We start from the raw sequence: 12,961 nt of genomic DNA, 5'->3' as shown, positions 1-12,961 counted from the left end.
GAAGTGCCATTTTCAGCTTGGGATCGTCACGACGACCGCCCTCACCTACCCTGTTTAAAACCGCTGTTTACTGTGTCTAAAAATGATTATAGCGGACAGCCGGAAGCCAGATCAATTAAGTCGCCACTTAAAGACATTAGACCCCAATCTCATTGATAAGCTGCTTGATTGTTTTTCAGCGAAAACGTGGCGAATATTGCCAACATGGTCCCGCTTTGTCCGTGTTATATCAGTAAACCAGTAAGCACTGTTAGCATGCTCAGTGCTAAATAACCCCACACCATTGCAAATGAGGTGATACTGTGAGCAGCGAAAATAAAAACTGTCCTTCTGTCCAAAGACAATCTTCCTTTTGTCCAAAGACACTTTTTTTTTTCTTCTTCTTCTATTCAGTTTTGTTTTTTCGGTCAAATTTTTTGGCATATTGTCCTCATGAGTTAATGTTTCTAATCAATTAGTTTTTTGTTTTTTTTGGAATTATTATTTACTGATTTTATTACATTTTATTTTTCAGTATCATATGGTCAAAAATGTACCTTGAGTGTATTTTTACAATTTGGATGTGACTTTTTTATTTTATTTTAAATTCAGGCAAATTGATGCGCGTTAAGTCTTTTCTGTTACAAACAAAACATAACAAACATAACAAAAGTTATACTTGATTCTAAGTTCATTTATATTACTGCTTTTTCTTTAGTAGAAAAAAGGACACAATGTTAGGCAGGTGCGTACTTATAATAATAATTATAGAGACAAACGATACTATTTACAGTGGCGTCAGAGAGTTTGGGGGGGGCGCAAAATATTTACGTCTTCCTTGGGGGGGCGTACCAGAAAATAATTGAGACACACTGCATTAACCCAACAATATTGCTAGCTTGCTTCTCTATTATTACACTTTTCATAGATTAAAAGAGCTTTCACACGACAAATATGTAACTTGATTGCTTTCCTATTTTGGTTCATAGAATACATGTATGAATTGGAAAGATGTAAAAATGAACAAAACTAATAAATAATCAGAACGATATAAGTGAAATTTAAAGACATGAAAATAAACGATAGAACTAGTTAATAACAATACAAATGACAGATGCTAGAACTTGAGTAACCATTTTGTTGGTAAAAAACTGTCCTCGTCTTTTTCAACAGGTCGAGATAAATTTAAAACGCTATCCAACACCCTATCCCGAGGACCTGAAGAATATGGTCAAGTCAGTACAAAGCCTCGTGGGTAAAAACGTCCACACTGGGCATGGGCACCAGCACCACCTTAGCACAGGCACTGCCACCTCAGCAGGAACCAATATGGAACTTGCACACCATAACAAAGAACCGTATGAGCCACCATGGCCTCTGCCTCCCAAAGAGGTTGATAAGAAACACACTCCTACAAACAGTGTATCATGAGACAATGAAATTATGACGTCTATGCTGTCGTTGTTCTTACTAGGTAACAGACAGAGAGATGCAGGACTTCTCTCAGACTCAGCTAATGGATCAGGGGTCGATGCATAATTCTGGCATTGACATCCCAAAAAGGAAGGACAAAGAGGACCTGACGGAGAGCTCAGAGGTTTGTATCGCAAGCATGTCCTAATTAAAAGTAACTTTTTGTGTGTTTCCTAGACGACACTCCAAAAGACTAAAACAAAACAAAAAAAAAGAATATCAAGTGAAGTCAGCCTCACAGAGATCCAGGGTTGAATCCCGGGAAACGTTCTCCCCATGCCTGCATGGGTTTTCTACGTTTCACCCCCGCATCCCAAAAACATGCACGGTAGGCTGATTGAACGCTCCAAAATTGTCCCGATGTAAGAGTGTGAGCCCTACTGGGTGTTTGTCTCACTGTACCCTGTGACTGGTTGGGAAACCATTCACGATGTACCCTGCCTACTCCTCATAGTTAGCTGGGATAGGCTCCAGCACCACCGGCAACCCTCATTACGATAAGCAAAACATAAATTGAATGAATGGATTTGTAGATCAAGGTCACAGGAAGGAAACTTGAGGAGCACAAAAGTAGAGCTGCTTAAAGTCCAGTGTGAGGCCTCCACAGTCAGCAGTGGTTTGGGGAGCCTGGTCATTTGCTCGAGTGGGTCCATTGCAAACTTGACTGACTTGAACGCGTTTGTAAATTTATGGGCTATTGTCCTGATGAGGAGGAGGAAACAGGAACTCCAAAACGCAGATGATCTGAAGGCCATTATCAAAGCAACTTGGAATACTAAAACCTCTGAGCCGTGCCAAAGGCTGATCATCTCCATGTACCTTCATAATGTTATTCATGCGAAAGAGTACAAAGTACAGAGTGCATATTCCTTAATACACATTTCAGAAAGCCAACTGTGTTTTGAAAGATTCTTTTTTTTTTACTGGCCAAATTAAATATTGTGATTTCGTGGGTAAGTTTTTTTGTTGTTGTTGTTGTCTTTCTGCAGTAATCACCGATATTCAAACAATTATAAAGCTTGAAATATTTGACGTTGTGCGTGCTAAACTAGTCATAGACTTCGTAATATATTGACAGGACTTGGGACGCGGGGCCGATTAACAGAGGGCCTGTATTGTTGGCGTGGCCGTCAAAGCTGACTGAGTGGAATCACGGACAAAGAGCTTTTTCCGTTAAAAATTCTTGGAAATAAATGCTTAAATCCCTGAATTCTTTATAGATGTGGACCAGAGGTTGCGCTAGACATTTTCGTTGTCTGTCATTTTGACTGACAGGGTCATAAAAATCCGGTCATAGTCTATTTTTACCCGTCACTTAAATTTTTAAAATGATAATGATGACATATTCAATAGTATTTAGTTTTCATTCATTTTTAATTAATATTGTAACGCTTGCTTGGCGGCGAAAAATTAGACACGGAAGTCGTGGTATTTTTCTCCCTTTTTACTCTGCTTACCGCCAACAACTCCGCCCCCAAAGAAAAGGAGGCAACGATATAGACCCCAATCACCAACGTCACACAATGATCTTAATTGTGGTTGTCAGCCCAAAATCTTCTAAATATATATTAAATGCATCTTACCAGATATAAAAAGACTACTACATAGTCTGTGGTGATTGTTTGGTGCCCAAATTTCTTGTCGAATTACAGCAGTCCATCTCGCTCTCATCTTCGCGTCTCTCAGAATACGGTAGAACTTCAAGTCTCTCCGTCTATCTTCTCTGTTACAGCAACCAACCACCACACACGCCTTCACCATTTTGATTATAAATATTAACGAGCAGAAAAACACGCCGTAATAGGAGGCATGTACGTAGCGGTAATGTATAAACATGACGGGCTGACACACAATATGGCGGCTCCGGTCAGGGGGGGCGGAATTGTGACGTCGTGATTGGGGTCTATACACAGGCGGCAATCTTGTCCATCAATTGGATGACGCGCTGGCACACCGGGTGCAACAATAAGAACCTCGCGTTGATGTGTCAATCACGGTGCCGCCGCCAGACCCTGGTTACGCTACAATATTCTGACAGAATAGCCAACGACGTCATGCATTAAGAGAGACAATAGCTAATTAATATGCTAACTCGCCACCCTGTGGTCTGGGGTGTGAATTGCAACCTGTCAAAATGACTGACGGACTTCAGTTTTTTCCGTCACCGTTTTAAAAAACTGGTCAACGACGGAAAATTTCCGGTTAACGCGACCCCTGATGTGGACGTACAACAGTCTTGATACTTGGTTAAAAGCAAAAAACCGTGCAGTTAGTATTTCTTTTACGTAAATATTTCAAACTATGATGCTCTTCAGCAAGCAAATGTAGCGGCGGCCTTATGAGAACAAAGAGCTTTTTCTGTTGAAAATTCTTTTGAATAAATGCTTAAATCCCTGAATTCTTTAGAGATATGGATGTAAAACAGTCATGCTTGGTTAAAAGCAAAAAAAAAAACAAACTGCATTTATTTTACGTAACATTGTGAACTATGACGCCAATGCCGTAGCGGCTAATCTCTCTCATTGATTTTTTTCACAACGTTTCAAAATACATGCATGGTTTGAAAAATATAATACTACCTTGAATCCTCGAACAAATCACTCCTGAGACAATCCTTCCTGTTTGTACGTGGTACAGCTTTCGTACTCTTTCAACCTAAATCTGGCGTTGGATTGCTGCATGTGAGAATAACTGCGACTGACTAAAGCGGAGTTTAGGACGGCCCCCTACTTGAAGGCGTGGCACAGTGTCTGGGGAATATGTCCCGTCAACATAATAATGAAGTCTTTGAACTAGTATTGTATACAAGATTCACTTTTTGAAACAAATGATTGCTCTAAATGGACTTTCCCTTGTTATTCTAAGTTTTGCTGCATACTTCAAACCATACTGCACACTAACCAGTGCTATCTCTGCATCTATAGCTCGCTATATACCAGGGGTCCCCAAACTTTTTCCTGCGAGGGCCACATAACTTTTCCCTTCTCCGATGAGGGTTCGGGGTCAGTTTGTCAAAGAAAAAGTGTGACGATTGCAGGAGTGCCTAAATGTAAAAATGTATTGTTTTTCAGAAAGCCACAATCAAATAACCCCTTCTGGATTCTTCACGGAACAAAGTAAATAAAATAAATATAACATGATTAGAGATGTCCCGATCGATCAGGTCCGATCACGTCATTTTCAAAGTATCGGAATCGGCAAAAAAAATATCGACCATGCCTTTTTTTAATATATATATATATATTTTTAATTAAATCGTTTTCTAATTGTATTTAACGTTACAGACATAATATGTTACACTCATCCAGAGTCTTTAATTTAGGCTAAAGGTAGAGTTATCAAAAATATCCCGATAACGACAGCAATTATTTTATTAAAAAATGTGTCACGTTAAAATATTTAACACTATTAATATATGCGCTGCACAACCCTCTCACTCATTGTCACGCCTAATCTGTAATGACGCCATATTATTTATATAGACAGATAAAAGGCAGCGCTAAATGAGTAGAGTGAATTTTGGCAGCCTTTGGAACCTTTCATCAATTGGCTAAAACCTTACAATTCCTCTCCCTATGATTAGAAATATCATGGAAAGCAATGTGGGGAAGCAAGGAGGCAATTTATCTTTGTCTTAACACCTTAAGTTATTTCCCAAAGCAGAGAATATATATCCATTGGTAGCACGACGCACAGTCATGGTTTTACAGTCATGGGTCCACTTCCCATCATGCATTGGGGCATGGCTGCAGTATAATTTACTGAAAGCTCAACAAATACACTAGATGGCAATATTTAGTCACAATATACAGTCACAAGTCTTTCTATCCGTGGCTTCTGGATTATTCTTTTTATTATTCTTGGATTATATAATGTAATATAAATGCCATCTTGAGGATTTATTATCATAATAAACATATACAAGTACTTATGTACTGTACGTTGAATGTACATATTCGTCCGAGTTTTATTCATTTTTTTCTTAATGCATTGCCAAAATGTATATGATCGGGAAAAATTATCGGGAATGATTGGAATTGAATCGGGAGCAAAAAAAAGCAATCGGATCGGGAAATATCGGGATCGGCAGATACTCAAACTAAAACGATCGGGATCGGCTCGGGAAAAAAAACATTTTTTTTTTTTTTTGTCAGGGGGCCAGACCGAATGTGGCCGCGGGCTGTAGTTTGGGGACCCCTGCTATATACCTTCTAGAGACTTCTTTAAAGTATACTTTATTAAAATTTGTCTTAATAAAATTCAGTCCAAGCCACTGCTTATTCATACTGTAGTTATATGAATAAGTAATATAAAAATTATTTATAAATAATAAAAAAATCTTTATCTTTTAATTGCGTCTGGTCTCTTGGTCTTATTCAATGTATGACAGCTTCAACATAGAAGCATTTTAGAATAGAAGTATTTTATGTATGGTAGTAATATAATTGGTCTCTTTTCAGCTGTACACTTTTAATCGAGGACTGTTAGATATGCAATTTTAAGATCCAGATACAGAATACAATCCTTTAAGAATGCTCTCATTCCCCTCAAAAACTACACTAACTGTCCAATGATGTTCTGCACCAAGTACGTAACTGCATGACTAATGATTGACTTCCAACAGGATTCAATGGGCGGCTCACCCAATGACATCCGAATCTCTGACATGAGGCCCACCTTAGTGGAGCCACCGATGTACAAACCAAAGGTGGTGCTGCTTGGAAAGGATAAGAAAGGTGCCTTATTACATTGAAACACAAAGGCATACAGCCCTATACACATTTAATCTGCTGTATTATAAAGCGCTTGGGGCATGTTGTAATAGTGTCCATTAATTAGTAAGAGTGCCACACAGATTAATTTCAGAGCTGAATACTGACAGTTAAGGAACATTATATGCTGCTGTAAATGAATTAATAAAAGTTCAGCTTAGTAATTATTGACATCTATATATTTTTGACTAAATATTTTACTTCTATGCATCAGGGCACCGGTGTTGCATTGGTAAACCAGCATGTACAGTAACTTATAAAAGGATATATCATTTGCAAGTGGTAGCTAACCATAAGGTAGGCAACGGCTGAATGAAATTGCCGATACGTAAAACTGCTTGATTTCAGCGCAACAACAAACACGCTTGATTAAATGTGTCTAATCTTGGGTATTTTGATGAAAGCATGAAAGCTGTGGCTGACACTTGGGAACTGTTGTGTATATTTGGAAAAATGTAAAATTGTATCTCTCTATTCATGCATCCCTCAGCGAAAAAAAAAAGTGACATAAAATCACGCCCTATTATGCAATATTAGTGAAGTATAAATAAATAATTAAATCAGGATTTGCTTTCAGCGGGTTCCTACTTTGTCTTGTGGTAGTAAATTAAACAGTTCAATTAGGAATTGGCCAAAACAATATAACCTCCTTATCAGCAATAATTTCACACTACAAGGTATGTATGTCAATGTTTAAAAATATTAATTTTTTTAGGAAGCATTGTAAGGAAACATGTGAATGTGTTGCCAAAGGTACCCACTTGTGTACTTAATTGAAGGTTTTTGCGTCATCAAGACTCAGGTCAAAGTAAAAGGATTGCTTTAACTCCTGTATTTGAGGAAAAAACTAAAAATCTAAAAATAAACAAATTCGGAGTCTGAAGTATGCTCAAGTAAAAGAGTAATGGAAGTATTTACCGTAAGCAATTACTGTATATTCACTTTTATAAATTTATATAATAGTAGTCTTTCTCAGATTGCCTGAAGAATTTTTTAGTGCCAGAAATTGGTGATTTTTTTTTTCTAGCTGTAGACACGACATATTTGTAATGATGTTTACCCAAATGGAGGGAAGCAAAAAAAGCAAAACAGGTGAGAATAAAAAAAAAAAAAACAACAACAAAAACTTGGTAAAGACATCATAAAACGACGTGTAAAAAAACTTAAACAAAATCCTATCGAAACATTACAAAAGTAAACAAAAACATCCAATAAATGAGACGATGGAAAGAAAATATCTTGCTACTCTGAATCTGTTCAAGATTTTCAGAATCAAGACCTTTCCATTTGTGTTCATCATGGTTGATAAATGCAACATGTCTATTTTGACAAATTAAGGAGCAAAATATACAGATAACAGTTTCCAAATGTTGGGGCTCAAAGTAAAAACTCTTTGGAAAAATATACGTATCCTCAAAGTGAATACCTGAAAATTTCTACTTAAGTACAGTAACAAAATACATCATTCATTGCAATTTGCTTGACCACTAAAGGTTATCTCAAATATCAGCTGTTGGTAAGCAAGTTTTCTGAAAGTAATTTCATGTGTTGTGCCTCCCTAACTCCCTGTGTCTAGAATCTACAGACGAGGAGGTGGATAAGCTACACTGTCTGAACCACAGCGGCTCGTCGGCCACTTACTCTGATTACTCTCCGTCTGTGGGCTCTTCTGGCTCCTCCAACCCACCCGCTAACACTCATTCCCACCCTCACTCTCACACACACCAACACAACCCTTCCCTGCCAGCACCCAACAAGGACCAGGCTCCTCAAACACATTGGACCAACAGGTACCCTAAATGTATACCTCTGTCCTCCATTTTGTCACAGCTGTCCATCCTGTCCTCTTTTCATTCAGCTCCTTCTTTTAAACTTCCTCTATCACCCTCAGCTGTCTCATCACTCTGCATTTTCCACTACATCTCTCCAAACCTACGTCCCTCTCTGTCTTTCCCATTCCTTTGCTTGCTCTGTCAAGGTCAGAGAAGCTCATTAGGATGCAGCAGACTGGTCACGATTTGCTCTGTTTCTCTCACATCTCTGTCCTGCACCACTATAAATCCGACCAGTACAAACATCAGTTATGGTGCGAGTGTGTTGAGATCGTTAGCATTTAAACCCAATGATTCGAGACACAAGACACTGTCCATCAGCATAATAAATTATTGTTAATATTTTAACGTCAACAATGCCTGAAAACTAAACAGGCCCCGAAATCTCTTGGGGAGACTTTTGCAGCACAATGTTAAACTAATGTTTCAGAGTAATTGAAATGCAAGTTGATTTTATACTCCCTTTTCCACCTTTTGACTTTGTATTTGGTTTACTTGTGATTTATTTATGTAATGAGTATATATTGGAAAAAATCACCTGTACCAAAATCAGCTAATCCTTAGCTAGTCAGCCAAGAATGTAGCTGAATGCTGCACAATAGTGTATGTGCACTAACTATACCTTTCAAATTTAGCGGTAAAGTAGTAATATGCATTAATCCTAACACCTTAAAAGAATCCACTATCAAGTTATGGCAACCAATCAGCATTCTGTGCAGCATGATAATGTACCGCCACTGTTTCATATACATTGTATATATGTGTATATATATATATATATATATATATATATATATATATATATATATATATATATATATATATATATATATATATATATATATATATATATATATATATATATATATATATATATATATATATATATATTAGGGCTGTCAAACGATTAAAATTTTTTAATCGAGTTAATTACAGCTTAAAAATTAATTAATCGTAATTAATCGCAATTCAAACCATTTATAAAATATGCCATATTTTTCTGTAAATTATATATATATTCTGTAAAATAAATTGTTGGAATGGAAAGATAAGACACAAGATGGATATATACATTCGACATACGGTATATGAGGACTGTAGTGGGCATTTCACTCTACTGTCATTTAAATCTGTCTATGCTGTCCTCACTCCGAAGCATCTCTTTTTCCAAAGCTCGACAGCTAGTGAACGACGCCATAATAATCAGACTTCTTTCTTTTTTCCATCTGATTTATTTATAAAACGGCCTCAAACCATTGTCCTCTTTAGACCGTCGTAAAACTACCAAAAAAAAAGTACACAAGCATTGCATTAGCAACAACGTTAGCTTAGCACGCTATACAGGTTCACAAAACATAAACAAAAAGCGTCTCATACAAAAAATATAACATTTCGCTGACTAACATAATATGTGCATTATTTACAACAACCATACTTACGGACAAATCTTGTCCAAGGATCATATAAGCACAACATTACAACGTAGGCGTCAGCCCAAGACGTCCTGCAGCCATATTGAACTGGCAAGACAACAATAAACCATGTCGCAAAGCGACCACAAGAGTTCGCTGTTAGCACAAAAAGCCTTGCTGTAAAACTTACCAAAAGGCAGAATACTGTCTGAGCGGGATATGTGCGTTAATTGCGGCAAATATTTTAACGTGATTAATTTAAAAAATTAATTGCTGCGCGTTAACGCGATAATTTTGACAGCCCTAATATATATATATATATATATATATATATATATATATATATGAGAAAATCACTTCTCAAAATGTCAAAGAGGCAGGCCCCACTGAGTAATTATTTCCGTGTTCCCCGACCCCCGTCAAAAGACAGAGAGACGACAGAGACGTCACCGGAGCTACCGAAAAAAAGGACTTTTGCTGAAAAGTGGCTGCAGGATGTACCATGGCTAGAAGCAAATGATGCTCGTACGGAAATGCAGTACAAAATGTGCCGTGAAAATCCCAATGTCGCTGATAAGAGCAGCGCATTTTATGTGGGGTCAAAGAATATCAGCCATCCAAACTTTGAAAAGCACGAAAAAAACAGAGAGCATGTGGCAATTAAGCAAACTATCGATGTCAGACAGGACCCCACTCGCCCTATGGACAAGTGGCGGAATAAAGGTAATGAAGAATAGCGCCATGCACTGACAAACGTGTTTTTGCTCGCATTTTACAAAGCTAAACATGCACGTTCAATGAGCTCTTATGAGGAGGACATCCCACTTTTACAAAGGCTTGGCGTTAATGTGGGAACAGGCATAATGCTCTATATTTTGAATTAGTGCTTTTATGTTTATTTCTTTACATTTCACTTCAAAGCAATTTTGTTGTGCCAGTTGATGTTAATCAAGCATTAATTGTTAATATAATTAATTAAAGGTAATTGGCTCTATGTAAAGTGTGTCATAATTTTATCGCATCAGGTGGGTCGGCTCTCAAGCTCAATGAGGACCAAGTCACATCTCCAGGTCCTCCTCTGAGAACCTGGGCAAAAAAAATATGTGCACACCTGTATATATGTATATACTGGACTGTCTCAGAAAATTAGAATACACAATATTCTAATTTTCTGAGACAGTCCTGTACATTAATCCACCATTTAAAGCAGGGGTGTCCAAACTTTTTGCAAAGGGGACCAGATTTGGCGTGGTAAAAATGTGGGGGGCCGACCTTGGCTGACGTCCTTTACATAGAACAATATACAGGACTGTCTCAGAAAATTAGAATATTGTGTATTCTAATTTTCTGAGACAGTCCAGTATACATACAGTGGGGAGAACAGGTATTTGATACACTGGGTTTTCCCATTGGCAGTGTATCAAATACTTGTTCTCCCCACTGTACATAGTCCTGTGTGGGTTATAGCCTATATGAAAAAAAAAAAAAAAGTTTATTTTTATTATCAAATATGATGGGCGTGGCTTATGGTCAGGTGTAGCCTATAGTCCAAAAAGGACAGTATATCTAAACCTGGAATTTACATTTTATTGACAAAAAAATAAACTACATATGGCCGACACAACCATTTGATTTTACTGAAACATTTTTTTCTGGTCATCAGTGTTATTTTTGTCAATGAAAATATTTCGTCAACGAACTCTTTTTTTCATGATGATGACTAGACGACATTGAGGTAACAACTTGTTTTGAGAGACTAAAACATAACGAGATGAAAGCCAGTTTTCGTGCAATGTTGTTTTAGCGTTTAAAGGTCTTTGCTGAGTGATCATCACACACTAAATGTAACTCGTACCAGTAGCATATCATTCACGTTCGCATTAGGCTAATGCTAAAGGCGAGCGTCCTCTTAAAGCCTCGGACAAGTTTTTTTTTTTCTTTTTTTTTTTTCTACATAGCGTCCAGTGCATCAATGAAAATAATGTACTGTTTTCCTGCTGAGTGTGTATTATCACCAAGTTGGCGTTGTCCTTGTAGACGCCACAATGTTTTCGTCTGTCAATGTTCATTCGAAATAGTTGGAAACCGTTATTTATTTTGGGAACAAATGTTTTAAGGCGGCACGGTGGCTGAGAGGTTAGCACAGTTCTGAGATTAAGGGTTCAATCCCGGGCATCGGCCTTCCTGTGTGGCGTTTGCATGTTCCTTCTTTCCTCCGGGAACTCCGGTTTCCTCCCACATCCCAAAAACATGCATGGTAGGCTGATTGAACACTCTAAATTGTCTGTAGGTATGAGTGTGTACATGAATGGTTGTATGTCTCCATGTGCCCTGCGATTGGCTGGCAACCAGGGTGTCCCCTGCCTACTGCCCGTAGTTAGCTGGGATAGGCTCCAGCACCTCCGCGACCCTTGTGAGGAAAAGCGGCATGGAAATTGAATGAATGAATGTTTTAATGTTGCAAACAAAAACATTTTTATTACACGTCGACTAAAACTATAAAATCAGTCTTCAATTAACGTCAACAAAAACTAGAAAAAAACAAACACATTTTGAGATGGCATAAAACATGACTAAGAATAATAAGTATTATCGTCCAAAAGACTGAGATGAAAAGTAAAAGGGCTGTCAAAAACAACACTGCTGGTCACACACACCAGAATAGGTATGCATAGTAATCTGTTGCCAGCCAGAGTTCCTCTAACTCAAGCCTATCACTATCCGTCTGTCCGTCCGTCCATCCATCCATCCATCCAGTTTCCATTCATTCATTTCATTCATCCTCACCAGGCTAATCAATAGCTTTCCTTGTATGTAACATATTATTGTCTTTTTAAGTGTATTTTATAAATTACAAGCAACAAAATTATGTACATTGTCGCTGCAGTGTCTGTTTCAGTGTTATTCATTGTCTGATTTTAGACTGGCACAGTCTTTTCCTAAACCTATTGACTCCAAGCCCCTGCTGTCGCAAAGGGAAACTCCTCCATCAGGGACCCTGCAGCAACGTGGAGACAGACGTCCATTGAGTGAGCCTTTTGACTGGTCTGAGGCCCCTCACTATGACAACACCGGCTTTGATGCCGAGGAGTCTCCCCTAGAAACCTCATCGTCTACTACGAGCCAGGGTAATCCGCCACTGGGTTCCAAACCTCGGAGCCAGTCAACACATGGCCGCCGTCCTCTATTAAGGCAAGAGCGAATTGTCGGCGTCCCATTAGAGCTGGACGCACAGACACTCCCCTTTCACACCAACCAACGCACCGCACATGAAAATGAAGCCCAAGCTTCTGCACAGACTTCTCAGAATCCTTGGCAGAATTGGACCCGTACTCCTAGCCCCTTAGAAGACAGGACAGCTTTTCCCTCCAAACTGGACCTTACGCCAACCTCAAGCCCCAACCCAGACCGCAAGGTGGCAGACCAAAGGTAAATGAAGCAGATTAGGAATTTTACTCTTCAGTAGTCTGTCATTTACTTTTGTGTGTGTTTG

The 12,961-nt window shown here is 38.4% G+C and overlaps 1 protein-coding gene across 12 annotated transcripts in view; it reads left to right on the top strand.

Annotated features, from left to right (window-relative positions):
- Positions 1–12,961, top strand: part of lrrc7 (leucine rich repeat containing 7) — a 215,818-nt gene that overhangs the window by 177,034 nt on the left and 25,823 nt on the right. For all 12 annotated transcript variants that reach the window (XM_057841526.1, XM_057841525.1, XM_057841524.1 and 9 more), the window contains 5 exons: positions 1,153–1,371; positions 1,454–1,576; positions 6,077–6,188; positions 7,801–8,014; positions 12,391–12,897. In XM_057841526.1, coding sequence (XP_057697509.1) covers positions 1,153–1,371; positions 1,454–1,576; positions 6,077–6,188; positions 7,801–8,014; positions 12,391–12,897 — 1,175 coding nt within the window. The remainder of the gene's footprint in view (positions 1–1,152; positions 1,372–1,453; positions 1,577–6,076; positions 6,189–7,800; positions 8,015–12,390; positions 12,898–12,961) is intronic.

Source organism: Corythoichthys intestinalis, chromosome 7 (assembly GCF_030265065.1).
Source record: "Corythoichthys intestinalis isolate RoL2023-P3 chromosome 7, ASM3026506v1, whole genome shotgun sequence".
Lineage (NCBI taxonomy): Eukaryota > Metazoa > Chordata > Actinopteri > Syngnathiformes > Syngnathidae > Corythoichthys > Corythoichthys intestinalis.
The sequence above is the reverse complement of the archived record's forward strand: the minus strand, read 5'-3'. Positions and strand labels throughout refer to the sequence as shown.